The sequence below is a fragment of the Saimiri boliviensis genome, chromosome 2 (genome assembly GCF_048565385.1).
Source record: "Saimiri boliviensis isolate mSaiBol1 chromosome 2, mSaiBol1.pri, whole genome shotgun sequence".
In the NCBI taxonomy this organism is placed as follows: domain Eukaryota; kingdom Metazoa; phylum Chordata; class Mammalia; order Primates; family Cebidae; genus Saimiri; species Saimiri boliviensis.
Genome location: NC_133450.1, coordinates 35,962,926 through 35,984,896, shown reverse-complemented (window position 1 = coordinate 35,984,896; position 21,971 = coordinate 35,962,926). Strand labels below are relative to the sequence as shown.

The 21,971-nt window shown below is 44.5% G+C and overlaps 1 protein-coding gene across 2 annotated transcripts; it reads left to right on the top strand.

Moving 5' to 3' along the window:
- Positions 1-10,306: 10,306 nt before the first annotated feature.
- On the top strand, positions 10,307-21,240 carry RDH12 (retinol dehydrogenase 12). 2 transcript variants are annotated; one of them, XM_010335190.3, is made up of 7 exons: positions 10,307-10,586; positions 12,295-12,413; positions 13,238-13,393; positions 14,189-14,293; positions 15,116-15,325; positions 17,292-17,481; positions 20,539-21,240. In XM_010335190.3, the coding sequence occupies exons 1-7, from the start codon at positions 10,519-10,521 to the stop codon at positions 20,639-20,641; spliced, it is 951 nt and encodes a 316-aa protein (XP_010333492.1). In that variant the 5' UTR covers positions 10,307-10,518; the 3' UTR covers positions 20,642-21,240. The 2 variants fall into 2 exon arrangements, with proteins under 2 accessions (XP_010333492.1, XP_010333493.1); XM_010335191.3 differs by having other exon boundaries at positions 10,364-10,562.
- Positions 21,241-21,971: the final 731 nt, after the last annotated feature.

The following is a 21,971-nucleotide window of genomic DNA, read 5'->3' as shown; positions in this document are numbered from 1 at the left end:
AGCACTGCGGACTAAGGGAACTGGCCCTGTGTATTTATCCTGCAGGAGGTCCCCATAGGCATAAGCCTGAAGGCACCACAGGCAAGGGTCCCTAAACTGCCACCCCAGGAGCCTCAAAGTCCTAGCAAGAAGGGTAATAGCCTCATGTGTAGGAAATATCTTAGAGGAAAGAGCCGGGAAGAAGTTTGCCTCACGGAAATCTGGACCCAGGAGGTTGGGGCCTGAAAGGCTCGGCATGGCTCACATAGGCGGCTGCCACTCCCGTCACCTGGGCCCAGCTGCTGCCACTCTTAGATGGCCAGCAGGCACCTGGTTTTTACCTTCTTAACAAAAGGAGGTAAAGGACAGATTAGCAAGCGAAAGAGTCTAATAACACTCACCGCTCTGAAGTCCGATGTTTCCCAGCTGGCTTGCCAAAAGCTGTAACTGGGGGAGTGACCCCAGGGCCCAGTTCCGAAGACATTCTTGGCCTCTCTTACCCCGAAGAATGGAGAAAGAGGCTCTGGAGGCGTGGTGAGCTTTTCGTTGGAATAAATAATCATGAACCCAAAGAGTTTTGTGCGAGAGTGATTCATTAGACAGAGAGAGAAAAAGAGAGAGAAAGAGCTTCCACGTTTTTGTGGGAGGGGAACCTGAAGAGGTTCAGGTAAGAAGCAGCTGAATTTTAACCTTTGAGTTATTACCTCCCCATTCATTTCTCATCCAATGAGAGGAGTTCTTTCAAACTTCCTCTGGAGTGATTGATCTTTGACTCTGATACTGGATTGGCTACTTGGTCCACAGCACTGAGTAACAGAGCTCCCTCCTCCCAGAGCTTTCAGTGGGATTTTTGGAACAAAGGAGCCCCACCTGGCTTTTGTACCTATCCCACCTGTGGGAAACCCAGACAAAGAACTTTACATTTGAAAACCCTCTGATTCCCGGATGGAGGTGTTGAGCCAGAAAACTCCTGCCTTTGAAACCACGCCCCTCGCAGACCCTGGAAGACAAGTCCCTCAATAGCATAATAGCTGTTTAAAAAATAAAAAAGAAAAAAGAACCACCACAATTGAATAGACTTCAGGCTCTACAACATCCAGATCTACTTCAGATGATGTTTTATTTCATTAGCTGGACAGTAAGTCATGGTGAGTATTCTTTAAATGATTTTCTATATTATTTAGTTTACTCCAAACAGATGATAGTAAAACATTTTGTCCAAGAGGCATTTGTTTTCTTTATCCATCCTTGTCTTGATGTTGGTTGCCTACAACTTCACCGATTGCTATAAACCCTTAAGTTGGCAGAAATTTTGCACAGTTTTGCCCCTTCCATCCTGAGCACCTCACCACAGTGCAGGAGTAAGGCCTGTGTTTATTGGCCCCCTTTGCTTTAAAAAAAATCCCCAACATTTAATTGCAAAAATCCCTTAGCTTCTTTTCTACTTTACATCCCCTCTAAAAATCCATTCCCCTCTAAAAACTTCAGCATATATATATAATTCATTAACTAGAGTTCAATGTTCATTTACAGTTTTTTTTTTTCTTTTGGGTGTAAAATTTATATGCAGTTAAATCAAGTCTTTTTTTTTTTTTTTTTGAGATGGAGTCTCCCTCTGTCGCCCAGGCTGGCATGCAGTGGCGGAATCTTGGCTCACTGTAACCTCAGCCTCCTGGGTTCAAGTGATTCACCCACCTCAGCCTCCTGAGTAGCTTGGATTACAGGCACCCACCACCACGCCCAGCTAATTTTTTGTATTTTTAGTAGAGATGGGGTTTCACCATGTTGGTCAGGCTGGTCCTGAATTCCTGACCTCGTGATCTGCCCACCTCGGCCTCCCAAAGTGCTGGGATTACAGGCATGAGCCACCATGCCCAGCCCCACAAGTCTGTCCACTATATATATGCCGACTGTCCACTATATATATATGTATATATAAGTATATATTTGCTGTTTTGACAAAGGCTAGACTCATGTAACCCAAACTCCTGTTGGGAGAGAGAACATTTCTATCACCTCAAAAAGCCACTCAAGAGAAAACAGCAGGGCGCCAACAGAAAAACCCACAGTGCGCGCAGGCTGGAACCTCAGTAAGAAGAAGCTGAAATTGACGCAAATGCATGAAGTCCTGCCAGACCCAGGCAGTGCTCTGGGAGGGGAACTCAGGGCGGGGGAATCTGGTGGTCTCTTAGGAGTACCGAGGTCTTCCCCGCTCCTACTCAAGGTCCAGAGCTGAGAAGCTACTGCTGAGCTCGGGTCTTCAGTGACCGACAGGCAGAGAGATAAGGAAGCTGCAGAAGGAAAGTTCAGAGCTAGCAGAGGTTGGTTCATAAGGTTTAAGGAAATAAGCCGACTCCATAACATCAACGTGCAAGGTGAAGCAGCAAGTGCTGATGGAGAAGCTGCAGCAAGTTCTCCAGAGGATCCAGCTGATGTCAGTGATTAAGGTGGCATCAAACAACAGATTTTTAATGTGGACAAAGCAGCCTTCTATTGGAAGGAGATGCCATCTAGGACTTTTCATAGCTAGAGAGAAGTCAATGCCTTGCTTCAGAGCTTCAAAGGATGGGCTGACGCTCTTGGTCAGGAGCTACTGCAGCTGGTGACTTTCAGCTGAAGACACTGCTCATTTACCATTCCCCAAACTCTAGGGCCTTAAGGACCATGCTAAATCTACATGTTTGTGCTCTACCAATGGAAAAACAAGGCCTGGATGACAGCACATCTGTTTACAGCATGCTTCTCTGAATATTTTAAGCCCACTGTTGAGACCTACTGCTTAGAAAAAAAGATTCTTTTCAAAATACTGCTGTTCATTTATAATGTGTCCAGTCACCCAAGAACTCTGATGGGGAATACAAAGAGATTAATGTTGTCTTCATGGCTGCTAACACAAAACATCTATTCTGTGCCCATGAATTAAGGAATGATTTTGACTTTCAAGCCTTATTATTTAATACGTTCATTCCATAATGCTATAACGCCCATAGATAGTGCGTTCTCTGATTGAACTGGGCAAAGTCAATTGAAATCCTTCTGGAAAGGATTCATCATTCTAGATGCCATTAAGCATATCTTTTATTCATAGGAGGTCAAAACATCAATAAGTACAGGAGTTTGGAAGAAGTTGCTTCTAACCCTCACAGATGACTTTGAGGGGTTCAAAGACTTCCATGGAGAAAGTCACTGCACATGTAGTGGAAATAGCAACAGAACTGGAGTTAGAAATGTAGTCTGAATATAGGAGAGAATTGCTGCAATTTCATGATAAAACTTGAATAGATAAGGAGTTGTGTCTATGGATAAGCATGAAAAGTGGCCTCTTCAGATGGAATCTGCTCCTGGTGAAGATGCTGTGAACATTGTTGAAATGACAACCAAGGATTTAGAATATTCCCTAAACTGAGTGGATAAAGCAGCAGCAGGGTTTGAGAGGATTGACTCCAGTTTTGAATGAAGTTCTACTGTGGACAAAAAGCTATCGAACAGCATCACATACTACAGAGAAACCTTTTGTGAACGGAAGAGCCAATAGATGTTGCAAACGTATTATTGTCTTATTTTAAGAAATTGTCCTAACCACCCCAACCTTCAGCAACCACCACCCTGATCCATCAGCGCCAGCAACATCAAAGCAATGTTCTCCACCAGCAAAAAGAAGAAACTCTCTGAAGGCTCAGGTGTTTTATAACATTATTTTAGCAATACAATAGTTTTCAAATAAAGTCTGTACATTTTTTAGACATAATGCTATTGTATACTTTATCAGCTGGATTATAGTGAACATAGAACTTTTATATGCACTAGGAGATCAAAACATTCATGTGAAAAAAAAAAAGCCACTCAATAGAGGCGTGTTTTTGAAGTATATGTGTACATAGATCCTGGCCATTATAGACTAATGGATTGGTTAGAGGTAAACAGAATTAAGCTGGGAGAAGGTAAAGTTTTGAAGGACAAAGGGATTAGTAGATGGCCAGCATCCTAGGCCCTGAGAGACTATTAATAACTTGCTGTGGACAGTAAGCAGGTTACCTTGGCTATAGCTGAGTCAAAGGCATCGGATACTCAGTAAAACCTTACTGTGCTCTAATCCTTTTCAATACGACACACACCAGGGTTATCCTGTAGGCCTACATTCTGGAGGGCAGTGGTTCCCAAATGGGAGTCATTTTGCCCCATAGGGGACAGTTGGCAATGCCTGGAGACATTTTTGATTGTCACAAGGGGACAGTAGTGCTCCAGGCACCTTAGTAGGTAGAGGCCAGGGATGCTGCTAAACATCCTCCTTTGCACAGAACAGCTCCTCACAGGAAAGAATTATCAGGCTCAAAATGTCAATAGGCTGGTGTGGTGGCTCATGCTTGTAATCGGAGCACTTTGGGAGACCAAGGTGGGAAGATCACCTTGAGTCCAGGAGTTCAAGACCAGCCTGGGCAACACAGTGAAACTCTATCTGTGATTTTTTTTTTTTTTTTTTAAGGTCAATAGTGCCTGCTGTGGGTTAAGAGTAAGGGCTGCTAGCCGGGCGCGGTGGCTCAAGCCTGTAATCCCAGCACTTTGGGAGGCTGAGGCGGGTGGATCACAAGGTCGAGAGATCGAGACCAACCTGGTCAACATGGTGAAACCCCGTCTCTACTAAAAATACAAAAAATTAGCTGAGCATGGTGGCACGTGCCTGTAATCCCAGCTACTTGGGAGGCTGAGGCAGAAGAATTGCCTGAACCCAGGAGGCGGAGGTTGCGGTGAGCCGAGATCGCGCCATTGCACTCCAGCCTGGGTAACAAGAGTGAAACTCGGTCTCAAAAAAAAAAAAAAAAAAAAAAAGAGTAAGGGGGAAAAAATCAATGGAAGTTACATACTAGCATCAGTTTTTGTGTGTGTGTGAAAGACAGTGTATTTTCGCTTTTAAAATCAAGAAAAAGGACCAATACGCCGGGCGAGGTGGCTCACGCCTGTAATCCCAGCACTTTGGGAGGCCGAGGCGGGTGGATCACGAGGTCAAGAGATCGAGACCATCCCGGTCAACATGGTGAAACCCCGTCTCTACTAAAAATACAAAAATTAGCTGGGCATGGTGGCACGTGCCTGTAGTCCCAGCTACTAGGGAGGCTGAGGCAGGAGAATTGCCTGAACCCAGGAGGCGGAGGTTGCGGTGAGCCGAGATCGCGCCATTGCACTCCAGCCTGGGTAACAAGAGCGAAACTCCGTCTCAAAAAAAAAAAAAAAAAAAAAAGAGAAAGGACCAATAAGTCATTATTATTGGTTAAAACAAATACAAAAACATGTGCTTCCCTTCTGGTTTGCTGTTTAGGGTAGGGGCATGGGAAGAGCCAGCAAGTTCCTGGTGGCTGGAAATGGAAATAATGCTCTGGTGCTGTATAGGCTCCTTATGGAAGTAGAGCAGGGGTTGCAGTCGAAAGATGGAATCCATGATCTTCTTCCACTTGTCTCATCTGGCTTCCAAAACTTGTCTCATCTGGTGATTTGAAGAATAGTGGAGGGGAGAAAGAGGAAGGGAAGAAGAGAAAGAGCGTTTACAGGTCGCCCTCTGGTTCTAGTTTGTAAGAGGCTCCATTCTTAGTAGGGTATCCAGGACAGGGCTAACCAGGAGACCAATACAGTATGAGCTGCTAGACAAATTATGATCAAAGGTCAAATCAGCAAGCAGCTTTCCAGCTCTGCTTCATAGCATGTGATCGCCACACAGCTCTGCATAAGTGTCAGCCATGGGAGGATGGCTGACCTGGGAACCTGACCTGTGATTCACTTGTGGTGAGGCTAGAAGAGGATCTTTCTCAAAGGTGTTGCAAATGACGAGTGCTTTGTCATTGCTGAATTTCAGGCCCATTTCTGCACAGGTTCCTCTAGTGTTTTCATCTCTTTCTCTCTGTGACTTGTATCTATGTCTGTCTCAGATTTAAAATCCCTAAAAAGCAGGTATCAGATAGGTCCCTGGGTTTTTTGATGTTGACTACAATGATGAAGTGCGTGATGATTATGGCTTTGTTTATGTGACAAAGCGTGTCTAAGAATGTCTCAATACCAGTTTGAGAAATAGCTTTATTGGTGATACTGCAATGAATAAACGTGTGAGTTGTTGCAAAATGATCGGGTTTTTGACAGAAATTAAGGCCACTGGGGCAGAGACAAATTGATAAAGGTTTATTGGAAGCCAAATATGAGAATTTATCCAGTAAGACACACCAACAAAGTTGGGCACGTTCCAACATCTGTTACAAGTTGGAATGCTTTTATAAGATAGTTTAGGAGAAGGAAGGAGGACTCCTCATATCAGAGTTATCCTTTTCCATTGGATGGTACAAGACAGAGGTTACAATCATTGCCTATGGATGACAGCGTATAGGCTAAAATGCTTTCTGCACAAGACAGTTAGTAAAAACAAGTCAGCAGAACTTTGTGATTTAGAAACCAAAGTGTCCTTTTCAATGTCGGTTTTAATCAGTAAACTGATAATTAATCAATACATAGTTTGAGGAACTTGAGATAGATATTGAGTGGCCCATGATAAGATACTTTACTCAGAGACAGGATGTAAGCCATCAATCTTAAGACCTTTTCCAGGCAGTTCATTTGGAAGCCTGTGAATTGTGACCTGTGGGTTATCAGGATCTTTTTGAGGAAAACTTTATTTTTTCTTTTCTTTTTTTTTTTTTTTAGAGACAGGGTCTTGCCCTGTTGCCCAGGCTGGAGTGTAGTAGCGTGATCATGGCCACTGCAGCCTCACCCTCCTGGGATCAAGTGATCCTCCTGTCTCAGCCTCCCAAGTATTTGGGACCACAGGTGTGTGTAACCAGGCCAGCTAATTTTTAGTTTTCTTTTTTGTAGAGTTGGGGGTCTCACTATGTTGCTTGGGCTGGTCTTGACCTTCTGGTCTCAGGTGATTCTCCTACCTCCATCTCCCAAAGTGCAGGGATTACAGATGTAAGCCACAGTGCCCAACCAAAATTTAATGTTTATTTGCTTAATTATTTATTTATTCTCTTTCTTATTTATTCTTTTTATACAGCTGTATGCTATCTATTACGTAGCTTTACTATGGATGGACATTAAGGTTTCCAAATTTTTGCTATTATATACAGAACTACAATGGTAACCTTATAAATAGATGGAAGTGGAATGTTTGGGTGAATGAGTGCATGTACTCTTTACTAGATATCACCACACTTCTCTCTAAGGAGGCTATAACAATGGACTCTCCCATTAGAAATGCGTCAGCATTATTTCTTCACATCCTTGCCAGTGGATCATACTATAATCTTTTTGACCTTTGGCAATCTAATAAGTGAAAAGTGGCTTCCAGTGTAACTTTAATTTGCATCTCTCCATACGTGAGGGTGAAGAGCCACTCGTATTTCCTTTTTTGTAAACCGCTATTTCAATTGGGCTGTTATTCTTTTTCTTATTGATTTGTAAGAGTTCTTTATCTACTAAATCAATTAGTTTCTTGTCTTCAAAGCCTGTTGTGAATATTTCCCCCAGTTTCTCATTTATCTTGCTTTGTATATGATGGTTTTTGTCATGCTCATTTTTTATTTTTATTTATTTATTTATTTTTCTTAAACGGAGTTTTGCTCATGTTACCCAGGCTGGAGTGCAATGGCGCGATCTCGACTCACCACAACCTCTGCCTCCTGGGTTCAGGCAATTCTGCCTCAGCCTCCTGAGTAGCTGGGATTACAGGCACGTGCCACCATGCCCAGCTAATGTTTTGTATTTTTAGTAGAGACGGGGTTTCACCATGTTGACTAGGATGGTCTCGATCTCTTGACCTTGTGATCCACCCGCCTCGGCCTCCCAAAGTGCTGGGATTACAGGATTACAGGCTTGAGCCACCGTGCCCGGCCCACGTTCATTTTTTAACTTTTAGTTTTCAGCTTCCTGTCTTACTAGAAAAGTCTTTTTTTTTTTTTTTTTTTTTTTTTTTGAGACGGAGTTTCGCTCTTGTTACCCAGGCTGGAGTGCAATGGCACAATCTCAGCTCACTGCAATCTCCGCCTCCTGGGTTCAGGCAATTCTCCTGCCTCAGCCTCCTGAGCAGCTCGGATTACAGGCATGCGCCACCATGCCCAGCTACTTTTCTGTATTTTTAGTAGAGACGGGGTTTCACCATGTTGACTAGGATGATCTCGATCTCTTGACCTCGTGATCCACCTGCCTCGGCCTCCCAAAGTGCTGGGATTACAGGCTTGAGCCACCGCGCCCAGCTAGAAAAGTCTTATCACTCTAAAATTATTTTAAAATTTGTCCAGTGGTTCTTCTGAATACTTTAGTGGTTTCATTTTTCATGTTTGTATCTTTGAGCTATTAGAATTTTGGAAGGATCAAGTTTGCTTTTTCCCAACTGGATACCTAGGTGCTACAATACTTTGTTAATTAATTCATCTGTTCTTCCACTGATTTGAAATGACATTTTTATCATAGGTAAATCCCCATGTGTATTTGGGTCTATTTCTTGCCTTTCCATTCTGTTCTATTGATTTGTCTCTCTATTCACCTACCTGTATTTAGTAGTATGGTTTAACATTTTGGAACAACTTATCAATGACATGATAGTGGTCTTTGGATTATAATATTTAACATTTGATTTTAGCAAAGTGTTTGTGTATTTTCATAATTCTAGATGCCTTATAGTCCTTCTAATATCTTCTCTCCAGAGGACTACATGCTGTTCTTAAGGACTCTCTGCTTCCTGGACAAGCTTAAGATAAGGTGATTACCATCTTCATAAATGCAAAGATCTTATATTTGAGTCAAGAACTGTCTGCTGGGAAGAATCTGATCACTCCTTGTTCTGTTGGTCAGGTTCATGGGTTTCCCCAAGTACTAGTCTTCCTAGTACTTGGCACAATTCCTAGTGCAGAAAAACACTCAATGTGTGTTGAGAGGATGGATGAGTTGACGTTTATAAGGACATGAACACCTGCCGGCCACAGGAGTCTTCTTTCATGCATGGTTATTCCTGGAGGCTCCTCTGGCTTCACAGGAAGGAACGGAACTGGGAAATTATTCCTGGGATCCTGCCCAGCTCCTTGCCTGCTCTCCTGTCCAAGAGAGGAACACAGAGCAAGGAAGGGCAATGGACCCCGCTTACCCTCCTCCCAAATCACACACATCCAGGCACAATCCTAGCTCACTTCAACCTTGACTTCTGAGCTCAAGTAATCCCCCTCCTCAGCCTCCCAAGTAGCTAGGATTACAGGCGCATACCACCACACCCAGATAATTTTTTGTAGAGACAGAGTCTTACTATGTTGCCTAGGCTGGGTCTTGAACTCCTAGCCTCAAGTGATACCCCACCTTGTGCTCTCTACCAGCATTTTATTGTATTTCCTCTCATCTTCAATAGCATTCAATGGAAAAATCAAAAGAGCTAATCATAACAGCTAGGAATCAAAGGATAGGAATCAAAACAGCTAATCATAACAGCTGATTCTTATACACTGTTTAGCATATGCTAGTTTCTGTTTTCCACCAATGTAATAATTAAATACTTAAGTGGGGAGAGAGAGATATATAATCATATCTATTATATAGATGTAAAATATATGATCATATATATTTATATATACACAAATATATATGATTATATATGATTTTATTTTATATTTGATTATATTATACATTTTATCATAGTATATCATACATAATATATGATTATATATTATATATGATTTTATATATATATATAATCATGCCCATTGTACAAGTGAGAAAACTGAGTTAACAGAACAGTCTAGGAACTTGCCCAGGGCCATGGAGCTTTTAAATAGATTCAGCGCTAGAGTCCATGCACTTAAACACTATACCCTTTTCTTGCAATATGCATGTGTGTGTGTTAACTTCATGGAAGTATAAAATAAAATGCAGAAAAGTGAACAAATAGAAAGCATATGACTCAGCAGATTTTCACAAAGTAAGCACACCTGTGTATGGGCCGCTGGATGAAAGAGCAGAACACTCTCCACCCTCCAGGGGCTTTAGTCGTCTTCCTCCCAGTCGCCGCCCCCTTCTCCCTAAGGCTAACCACTCTTCTGACTTCTGTCGCCATTCCTCTGGGAGTTTCCTTCCCATCCTATTTTAATCTACTCGTATAAGCATTATGGGTTTTGTGGCTAAAGTTAGAAATATTCTATATATTCCATCTTGCAGTAGAGGTGGCAGTTGTTGGGAGAACACATTTTCTAGAGAAGAGGAATAGTTGAGAATGGGGGATTTAGGGAGCACTTGCTTTAGTTTCCCCACGTTCTCTTTGCCAGTAAGCCTAAGTAAGCTTCTAACCTTGCCTCCGTCCCCTCCCTGCCAGGACTACATCTCCCAGCAAGCTGTGCTCTGACAGCTCTCGGATTTAAATAGGGCTCTGCTCAGAGTCAGGCTGTTGCTGAGCACCCAGGACGGAGAGGAGCAGAGAAGCAGCAGAAGCAGCCAAGAGCTGGAGCCAGACCAGGATCCTGAGCCAGAGCTGGGGTTGAAGCTGGAGCAGCAGCAAAAGCAACAGCAGCTATAGAAGTTGGAAAGATGCTGGTCGCTTTGGGACTGCTCACCTCTTTCTTCTCGTTCCTGTACGTGGTAGCTCCATCCATCAGGTTTGTTTTATTTCAGCAACTCAAACAATCGTTTACAAAGACCTGCACTGGAAGCCGGTTGTTGGCTGCTGAAAGAAGAGGGGAAGGAGGCTGATGGAGAGAAAGTCCGGGCAGGAAAAGCAGGAAGGAAGGGGGTGTTGTGAATACCGTGGTGGAAAACCAGAAGGAAGCATCTGTGGCCAGGTAGAGGTGGGGCTGAGTTCTGGCCCCACCTGAGCTCTGGGGAGAGGTCTGCTGCCCGAAGAAGGTTGCATGGGTGACTCTGTCAAGTAGTTCAACAGACATCTTAGGTGGGAGTCCTTGCTTTTACATGTTATTCCTTTGGATGTCTCTGAGGAACTCAGAGATTCTGACCCTATTCAAGGTGGCTCTGCTGGCTTGTCATGCTGTTAAATATCTGGTAGTTTGGGAAAGAAACAAACTCTCTTTCCTCTGAGACTAACCTCAATTAATGTCTTGGAATGGCTCTTTCACTGTGAGATTTCTAGGATGGCAAAGAAATATGTGTTCTGAGCGGAGACTTTTAAAATTTCTTTTTTATTTTTGCTCTGTCACCCCAGGCTGGAGTGCATTAGTGTGGTCATAGCTCAGTGCAGCCTTGAACTCTTGGGCTCAAGCAACCCTCCTGCCTCAGCCTCCTGAGTAGCAGGGAATATAGGCGTGTGCCACCACACCCAGCTAATTTTTAAATTTTTTTTGTGGAGATGGGGGTCTCACTGTGTTACCCAGTCTGGCTCAAACTCCTGGGCTCAAGCGATCCTCCCATGTTGGCCTCCCAAGATGTTGGGATTACAGGCATGAGCCACTGGGCTCAGCCTTAAAAATTTCTGATGATAAAGGAGGTTAAATGGACCTACCAAGGACAGTGTTATTCTAGGTTCTCCATAGAGACCTGGGTTAAAGTCCCACTTCTGCCACTACTATGTGACTGGAACCTCCTTGAGCCTCAGTTTTCTCTACTGTAATGTGGAAATAATACTGGAGAAGTTGAGATGATTAAAATAAATTACATATGGAAAGTGCCTAGCCTAGTAACTAGCAGTCAGATGATGTGCATGAAGTATTAGCTCTGACCCTCTGTGTTCTGTTTTGGTCCCTGTGATGTCAACTTCATGTAAAAGAGTGCTTCTGCATAGAGGTCTGGAAAAGGGAGTTTTTCTCTCTGTCTGGACGGAATGAAATCTCTAATATGATGGCAGAAAGTCTCTGAAATGACCCACGCCCTAAAACTGGAGAGGCAGCCTAAGATCAGTACCTGTGTATGCCAACCCCCAGAGTGCTCTTCATCTGTTACTCACGATGATGGTTATAGAATATTGACTCCACCAATGTTTATCATGCCTATATTTTGAATGTAGGTTAGAGGGGAAAGCTTTTCTCTGGAACCGCTAGAGATAAGAGCTAGATGTATTTATTATCTAACAAGGAAAGCCTCCATTGGCCCTGACTCAAGAGCATTTACTCTGTTTGCCAATATGATTATCTGTGGCTTCTGGGCATGTGACCTTCCCACTTGCACAGGGGAGCAGGTGACTACCTTGTCCCATGGAAAAATGTTGTCCCATGAAGATTAGCTTTTACGAGTCTCCCGACTGCAACTTAAAGATATCCCTCTTTGAGGCTGGATATATACATATATACAGTTAATGTATCTTAGTGTGAGCTTGTGAAGGATGGTGGGTGATATTCTTGTTTCCCTTGCCAATAGGAAGTTCTTTGCTGGTGGAGTGTGTAGAACAAATGTGCAGCTTCCTGGGAAGGTAGTGGTGATCACTGGTGCCAACACGGGCATTGGCAAGGAGACAGCCAGAGAGCTCGCTCGCAGAGGTAAGTGTTTCCCCTTTAGTCTCCAAAGGGCCATGCCTCCCACGCTTTTTTCCACTGCGCCTCTGTCCATATCGCTTTGTGTTTCCTCCTATGCTTGGGGGCTCTGACTAGAAATTCAAGGAACCTGGGATTCAAGTCCAGCTGTGACACCAGCTTACACTGTGACCTTCAATAAACTGCTTCTTCCCTACTCCCTCTCTATGGAATAAAATGAGGAAAACAATGATGTCTGTATGTAGCCAACTCAATTATTCTAAAAGGAGATACTAAGCAACATTAGATATTAGAATGTAAAACCAGGATTCCCAGCCTGGGGTTAAACTGACATCAAGAAGACTGCAGAGGCCGGGCGCGGTGGCTCAAGCCTGTAATCCCAGCACTTTGGGAGGCCGAGGCAGGTGGATCACGAGGTCAAAAGATCGAGACCATCCCGGTCAACATAGTGAAACCCTGTCTCTACTAAAAATACAAAAAATTAGCTGGGCATGGTGGCACATGCCTGTAATCCCAGCCACTCAGGAGGCTGAGGCAGGAGAATTGCCTGAACCCAGGAGGCGGAGGTTGCGGTGAGCCGAGATCGCGCCATTGCACTCCAGCCTGGGTAACAAGAGTGAAACTCCGTCTCACAAAAAAAAAAAAAAAAAAAAAAAAAAAAAAAGACTGCAGAGCACTACTGTGAAAAGCCAAAAGTGGCAACAGGCCACTCCACCTTTTAGGGATGGCTGAGAGAATGAACGTCTTGTCCACCAGTCCCAAGCTCACTTACTGTACCTCTTTTGTACCTCGGATCTGAACATACTGCTCTCTTTTTGTCTTGGACCCAGGAGCCCGAGTCTACATTGCCTGCAGAGATGTACTGAAGGGGGAGTCTGCTGCCAGTGAAATCCGAGCAGATACAAAGAACTCCCAGGTCCTGGTGCGGAAATTGGATCTATCCGACACCAAATCTATCCGAGCCTTTGCTGAGGGCTTTCTGGCAGGTGAGGTCCTGATGAGTAGTTAGAAAAGCAGGAAACCAGGTATGGGAGTGCCTGCTCCACCCTGGACCATCTACGGCCCTTACATCAGAACCATCATTTATCCCACTAGACAGGTTCTGCCACAAGAACCAGCAGAACAGGGAATTGGCAAAAGGATGGTGAGTAGACAGACTGGGCAGGATTCTTACCTTCTTTTTGCATCGGCAGTGAGAATGTTGGAGGTGTCAGCTCCCTGTCTGGGCTTGCACCTTGGCATCAAGATGTGGCCACAATTCCACTCTCTTCTTTCATCCTGAGAATCCACCTTCTGTGGCCATAGGCATGAGATGAAGTTGTGCTGCTGGCATGTTCTTCTGGATCTTGGAAAATGACCAGTTTCTTCCAAGGACTATGAAATCCATGAGGGACATTCTGGAACCATGTCTGGCTTGTGTTACTACTGGATTCCTAGTGCCCAGCAGAGTGCACCTGGCCCAGAGTTGGTAGTTAGTATACACTTGCTGAATAAATGAAGGATCAATGTCCAGGAAGATAGGAGTAACTAAAATTACTCATTAGAAACCCAATGGCAATGCTTATTGGATGTCACTGAGATGGGTCCAAATGGAGGATAGTTACTGACTGCTGAGGCAACACCTTGTCTTAGAAGGAAGGGCAGAGCAAGTGACTCCTATCAAAATTTTACCCCAATAAAGACAACTAATGAACCAAGGCAAGGGGCAATTATGCAGGAGTGTGACAGGCAGCCAGGGGGCTCCTCACTAACCACAGGATCTCATTGGTTGTGCCCTATAGAGGAAAAGCAGCTCCATGTTCTGATCAACAATGCAGGAGTGATGATGTGTCCATATTCCAAGACAGCTGATGGCTTTGAAACCCACCTGGGAGTCAACCACCTGGGTAAGTATCTTTGGGTGACTAAAAAATGAGGCACATCTGCTTTCTTTTCTTTAGGAAGATGAACCTGTGTAAATGTGGAGAATGTCCCGGTGCCCTCACAGAGCCTAGGAATTCCAATAGACTAGACACATTGATGTGTTGTTCACTGTCCTCCTGATCAGTCTAAAAAAGTGAGATCCTCCTACCCATACCATTAAGAGGCCCCAAATTTCAGGAAATACCAGGTAGAGCAAAGTCATTCTTGGATGGGAAGTGGCAGTGCTAGGCTTGCCAGGCAGGGCCAGGCCTGGGGATATGCAGGGATCTGGGCTTGACTGAAGGGGTCACATCTACCTGAGGGTCAACCAAGCCATTGGCTGGTCCATGGAGGTAGGCCATCCTTGAGAACTTGAGGTATGAGGCAGGCTGGGGCGTGGAGTTCAAGGTGGAGACTTTAGGGAGGAGAGCATGGAACATGTTTTCTGATCCTAAGCTAATGTTATTTTCCCTGACTGCTCCATCCTTCTGTCTATACACAAGTGTACCTGGGTCCCTAGTTATGCTATCGTGGCCAGAGGGGGAGTTAAAAGCCAGCAGGTGGGTCAAGGGCAGAGGTACAAAGTAATATTGATTAAGTATGATTGCCTTACTTGTAGTCTAGCTCTGGCTCTTGCTTTGAGGAATCCACAAACTCAGACCAACTTACCATTAGAGTTACTCATGGCATCAAAATTGGTTTACACCCAGAAGAAAGTGAGCTGACACCCAAGTCTTCTCGGCTCCCATGCGCTGAGCCTGGGCTGCCATTCCACCTTCAATCTCCCCTGCTGGCTCTCCTCACAGGCCACTTCCTCCTCACCTACCTGCTCCTGGAGCGGCTAAAGGTGTCTGCCCCTGCACGGGTGGTGAACGTGTCCTCGGTGGTTCATCACGTTGGCAAGATTCGCTTCCATGACCTCCAGAGTGAGAAGCGCTACAGCAGGGGTTTTGCCTATTGCCACAGCAAGCTGGCCAATGTGCTTTTTACTCGTGAGCTGGCCAAGAGACTCCAAGGTAAGTCTGGAGAAAGGGTCAGGATTAAAATAGCAAAAATGGTCCTCAGACCAGACTAGAGGTCCACAGAAACTTGTGAAGTCAGGCTGTCAAACATGCATGTGTCAGTAATAGCTCTGTGCACTAAGGAGAATTATAAATGGAATAAAAACAGAGTCCTTGCCCACAGAAAGCTTAAAATCAAATAGGGGTTAAGAACCCCTATTTGATTATCTTACGTTTATGTCACATCTTATCTTTATCTCATTTGATTTTCACAATAGCTTTTTGCAACAAGCAGAGGCTTTTTGTTTGTTTGTTTTGTTTTGTTTTTGTTTGAGACTGAGTTTCACTCTCGTCGCCCAGGCTGGAATGCAGTAGTGCGATCTTGGCTCACTGCAACCTCTGCCTCTTGGGTTCAAGCGATTCCCCTGCCTCAGCCTCCTGAGTAGCTGGGATTACAGGCACATGACACCACACCTGGCTAATTTTAGTAGAGATGGGCTTTCACTATGTTGTCCAGGTTGCTCTCAAACTCCTAACCTCAGGTGATCTGGTGGCAGAGGCCTTTTGTAACAGGTATTATCACTACTAGTTTATAGAGAAGAACTGAGGTCCAAGGAAATGGCCTGCTAAAGAGAATATGGCACGTGAGGGCGTCAGAACTGGAATCTGGGTGCTTGGCTTTAAAGCCTAGGGTGCTTCCATCTGGGTGTCGTTTGCTGAGGTCCACACTGTGATCTGAGCTACAGAGCGCCACTGCCTGGACTCAGGGAGTTAGGGCTGGATGTCAGACCCCTGGGTCCAAGTTCTTGCTCTACCACACGCTAGCCCCATGTGGATGTGGACGAGTCCCTTTAACCTCCCCTGACTTCGTCTTCTCAGCTGTAAAGTCAGGTCAGTCCGGTTCGTATTCCTTAATGATTCTGTGCTCCCCCGGAGCACCGGGTGAGCTGGTGGCTCTGACACCTGTGGATCTAGGGGACCGTTTGTTACAGTGGATAAATCAGAGTTTGGGAACATTGCCAAGGTAGTAGAAGACAGTAATCATAAAAAAAAATTATGACAGTAATTGAGAGGTTTATGTGTGCCATGCACTACACCTCTTAACTCATTTAATACTTGCAACATTCCTGTGAGGTGGGTGCGATCATTTTCCCGCACTCTACAGGTGAAAAGACAGACACTGGTAGATTAAGAAATTTGCCCAAGGAAGGTTCCTAGCTGAGCCAGGATTTAAATGCAGACAGTCCAGGTCTAGATTCCATGTTCTTAACTTTACATTAGAGTTCAGATTTTGGGCCTGCAGCTTGCCAGGTATAACCTTAGGCAATTTCCTTAAACCTTCTGTGACTTTGTTTCCTTAGCTGTTAATGGGCATCGTAATATTCTACTTCACAAGCCTCTTTAAGAATTAAATGAGATAATACATTTAAAACATGTTACACAGCCCTTGCACATAATAGGTACTGAAAAATAGTGATGGCACCAGGGATGTCTTAGGGGGTGTGTTAATCCCCCATAATCTGCATCACTATCCCTCAATCTATACCTCATAAAATGTGCTTGCCAGGCAAATGCAGCTCAAAATAAGGCCCTACCCACCACCTTCCAGTCAGATTGCTATCCTTAAACTCCTACTGTAGAAATGGTAAAGATACCACTGTCAATCATTGATACTACTCACTACATGTTGCCATATTTATTACCAGTACTAAAGCCACAGTATAATAATGACATTGAAATAGAAGGACCTTGAACCAGGCGTTCCTTTTGGAACATAGAAGGCTGAGAAGGCTATAGATCTTTCTGAAAGAGATCAATTCATTCCTGTTCAAATTCCGCCTGGCCAGGAGTGGTACCTGCTGAATCCTGGGATTACGTTTCCTGAGTCCCTCCTTTTCACTTGTGTATTTTGCTGCAGGAGATAAGCGTTTTCCTGGGCTCAGAGTATGTCCCTGGTGTCACTGTGCCCTCTTTGTCCTAGGCACAGGGGTCACCACCTATGCAGTGCACCCAGGCGTCGTCCGCTCCGAGCTTGTCCGGCACTCCTCCCTGCTTTGCCTGCTCTGGCGGCTCTTCTCCCCCTTTGTCAAGACGGCGCGAGAAGGGGCACAGACCAGCTTGCACTGCGCCCTGGCTGAGGGCCTGGAGCCCCTGAGTGGCAAGTACTTCAGGTATGTGCAGGCAGAGCGGGTTCTCTCCACCAGCTGGTCGTGTGCACATGGGAGGAGCAGGACTTACTGGGCTGTGCATCCTGAGCAGCTGAGTTCGTGCCTGATGATGCAGTCCGGGTTTTGCTTGGGCCTGCCAACAGCATGCTGTTGCTTTGCTAAGGAAGCTTACAGCACAAACTTACATGTTGGAAACAGTTGCTTTTCTTGCTCTATTTTATACCTATGGGCCACTTTTCCATGTAAACTTGGCAGCTTTCTGAAAGCTTTTAAAGAAGACTGTTGCTGTTGGTTATGCCATGGATAGAATGTTAGCAGGCCCTCTGGATCCTTTTTCTCCTTCTTTAAGCTTTTGGCTCACTTGATTCATGAATTCTTTAATACTAATTAGCACAAAGTGCACTCTTGTCACCCAGGCTGGAGGGCAATGCACAACCTCTGCCTCCTGGGTTCAAGCGATTCTCCTGCCTCAGTCTCCCAAGTGGCTGGGATTACAGGTACCCACTACCATGCCTGGCTAATTTTTGTATTTTTAGTTGAGATGGGGTTTCACCGTGTTGGCCAAGCTGGTCTTGAACTCCTGACTTCAGTTGATCCACCTGCCTCGGCCTCCCAAAGTACTGGGATTACAAGTGTGAGCCACTGCACCCAGCTTCTATCATATTTCTACTGGACAGTTGCTACACTAGAGTTTGAGTGTTTAACATTGCTGTCTTAAATATGTGATAAGATATTATACAGTCATTAGATATCATATGTTCATATAATATGTAATTAATAGAAAAATGTTAGTGATATAATGTTGTAAAGAAAAACTAGAATACAAAACTATATGGTTATTTATACATAGAGAACAGTCTTGGGGGGTACCCAACCACTGGACAGTAGTGGTTACTTCCAGGGAGTTTTAGGGAGAGCCAAGCAGAGTGTGAAGGAGGATTTTTATCTTCTTCTTTTTTTTTTTTTTTGAGATGGAGTTTCGCTCTTGTTACCCAGGCTGGAGCGCAATGGCGTGATCTCAGCTCACCACAACCTCCGCCTCCTGGGTTCAGGCAATTCTTCCGCTTCAGCCTCCTGAGTAGCTGGGATTACAGGCACGTGCCACCATGCCCGGCTAATTTTTTGTATTTTTAGTAGAGACGGGGTTTCACCTTGTTGACCAGGATGATCTCGATCTCTTGACCTCATGATCTACCCGCCTCGGCCTCCCAAAGTGCTGGGATTACAGGCATGAGCCACTGCGCCCGGCCTTGGATTTTTATCTTTTTATTCTAGGGTTTTTAAAATTATTATTAAAAAATTTTGCCAGGTGCGGTAGCTCATGCCTGTAATCCCAGCACTTTGGGAGGCTGAGGCAGGTGGATCACTTAAGGTTAGGAGAGACCAGCCTGGCCAGCATGGTGAAATCCCATCTCTACTAAAAATACAAAAAATTAGCTGGGCATGGTGGTGGGAGCCTGTAATCCCAGCCACTCAGGAGGCTGAGGCAGGAGAATCACTTGAACCTGGGAGGCAGAGACTACAGTGAGCCGAGATTGCACCACTGCACTTCGGCTTGGGCCTGGGTAACAGAGCAAGACTCTGTCTAAAAAAAAAAAAAAAAAAAAAAAATTAAGGCTGGGTGTAGTGACTCATGCCTGTTGTCTCAGCACATTGGGAGGCCAAGGCAGGAGGATGGCGTGAGCTCAGGAATTCTAGACCAGCCTGGGCAACAAAGTGAAACTTCCATCTCTACAACCATCTCTACTAAAAAAAAAAAAAAAAAAAAAAAAAAAATTAGCCCAGCATTGTGGTGTATGCCTGTAGTCCCAGCTACTCGGCAGGCTGAGGTGGGAGGATGGCTTAAATCTGGGAGGTCAAGGCTGCAGTGAGCCATGATAATGCCACTGCACTCCAGCCTGGGTGACAAAGTGAGATCCTATCTAAAAAAAAAAAATCATATTCTCCTCAAACTAGATACAGTATGATCCCAGTTTTATATAAGAGAGAGAGATTATATCTCTATTTATATAGAAACAAAGCAAAAAAGACTATACAGAAAGGAACTAAATGATAGGCTTTTCTTTTCTTTTTTGAAATGGAATTTTGCTCTTGTTGCCCAGGCTGGAGTACAGTGGCACGATCTCTGCTCACTGCAACCTCCGCCTCCCGGGTTCAAGCCATATGTCCTGCCTCAGCCTCCCAAGTAGCTGGGATTACAGCTGCCTGCCACCATGCGTGTCTATTTGTTTGTTTGTTTATTTGTATTTTTAGCAGAGATGGGTTTTTGCCATGTTGGCCAGGCTGGTTTCGAACTCCCGATCTCAGGTGATCCCCCCGCCTTAGCCTCCCAATGTGCTGAGATCACAGGCATGAGCCACTGCGTCCGGCCATGATAAGGTTTTCTTCTTTTATCAGTATTGCATTTTCCAAATGTCATACAGGACTTTTTTAATTAGAAAAAAAGGAACATTAAGAAGAAAACCATGATGAGAACTATGTTCTGCTCCCACTCCCTATCCCTCTTGTCCTAAGGCCTCCTGCTCATTCCAAAGCAAATATGGAGGGTGTGGTCTGGGGTTCATGGTATGCAAGTGGGTCTACCAATAGAATTCAAGGGGTCTGTGAACTTGGATGGGAAAAATAACTTCATCTTTAATTTAATCTCCAACTTAGATTTGGCATTTTCTTCAATTATGAATGTAGGCACTGAACTGCAGTAGTAGTAGTGAAGCCTGTGACTTTGTCACCAACAGGATTATAAATATCTTCATATCACATTGCAGTTATTGCAGATATCCTAGAATGTCACTTCCACTCACCACTAACTTCAAAATCCTTTGATTATTAGACCTGGTACTAGATCTTGTTATGGAATACATTAATAAACAAGCCTGCATATTACTACATCACAAATTTGTTTTAAAAATATTTTTAGAATGCATTTTATATAATTAGTTTCTTTGAGTCTGGCATATATTGGATTTTATACATTTAGAAACACTCTGAGAAAGGGACCATAAAGATTTCCAGACTGCTAATTCTCATTCCTGGAATTTACCCCCTTTCTCTGCCCTCCAGTGACTGCAAGAGGACCTGGGTGTCTCCAAGGGCCCGAAATAACAAGACAGCTGAGCGCCTATGGAATGTCAGCTGTGAGCTTCTAGGAATCCAGTGGGAGTAGCTGGTGGAAGAGCTGCAGCTTTATCAGGCCCAATCCGCTCCATAATGAATGGGAATCCAGGAGAAGGCCAACCCTAAAGGATTGTCCACTTGGCCGGCTGGTGCTTCGACTCCTGTCTGCTCTGATCCTCTTCACCCTTCTGGGAATGTTTGCCCACCCCACACTCTTGTGAGGTTGGCTCATGGCATGAGATGTGCACACCTACAGAGCATTCTTCTTTAAAAGGCGGGGAGTTAGCAACCCTCTGGGGGCAGCAGGACTGGGCAGATCCCAGGCTAGGCATGGGGATGGCAAAAGAGCCTGAGACATGGGATCAATTGCCTCATCAGCACCAGCTGCTCAGCTGAGGCAGGAAGACCATCATCACTGCATATTTCCAGGTTCTATACACTCCAACTCTTGACTGACCTCTTTTCTTTTAAAAATATTTGCTACCACCCTGGAGTCTGGACCGACACAGAGATCCTGGCTAATCCTGGCCAAGTTAATTTCTTTTCTCTCACCTGAACCTTCCCATTTCAATCACACAGATGGTTTGTTTTTGTAGAGTTCATTTTACCTTTCAATTTTTAGAGAAAATAAAGACTGTATTCCTCTTATTGCCTTATTTATTTTCTCAGGGCATCAAGGGAAGGAAAGAAATGGAGCAAAGCAGGGAAACCAGCCTGTTAGTTTAGAGAGTAGCATTTCACCGACCCAGCCAGCCATACCTTCTTAGAATATCACAGCTAGGGGCAAAATAAGGTGGTTCAGTTGAGTAGTTTGTCAGTTTTCTTTCAGCGCTAACATTTTATTATCTAAAACAGAAGAGGGGCTTCAATTACACAGATGCTGAGCTCCGCCACAGATTAGGCCAGATGTAGGACTTCATCTGGAAAACCAAGCCATGATAATTCCCTGTCCTAAATTCATAGCTTCTCCCCCTTCCGGCCTCTCTGCTCTCCTTTGCTGTGGCCCAGGTGACCCGCTTCTTGCCTCAAGGGCTGACAGTCACCATGAAGAGGCAGAGAGATGTGCCTAATCTTTCTAACGATTGACCAAAGAAGTCATGCTTATTGGCTCCATTTTTAAGGCATCCAAAGGGCATCTGGTGACAAAAATGTTCTTTTCTTCAATAGCAAGTGGACTTTGAAAAGGCCTTTATTATGGAAATTCTCAAACAGACAAATGTAGAGCAAATAGTATAAGGAATCCTCATGTACTCATCATCCAGCGTCAACATTAACATTTTATCAATCCTGTTTCTCCATGACATTTTTTTGGGGGGTTGGGGGTGGGCATGGGATATTTTAAAGCACATTGCAGGTATCATATTATTCACTCAAATACT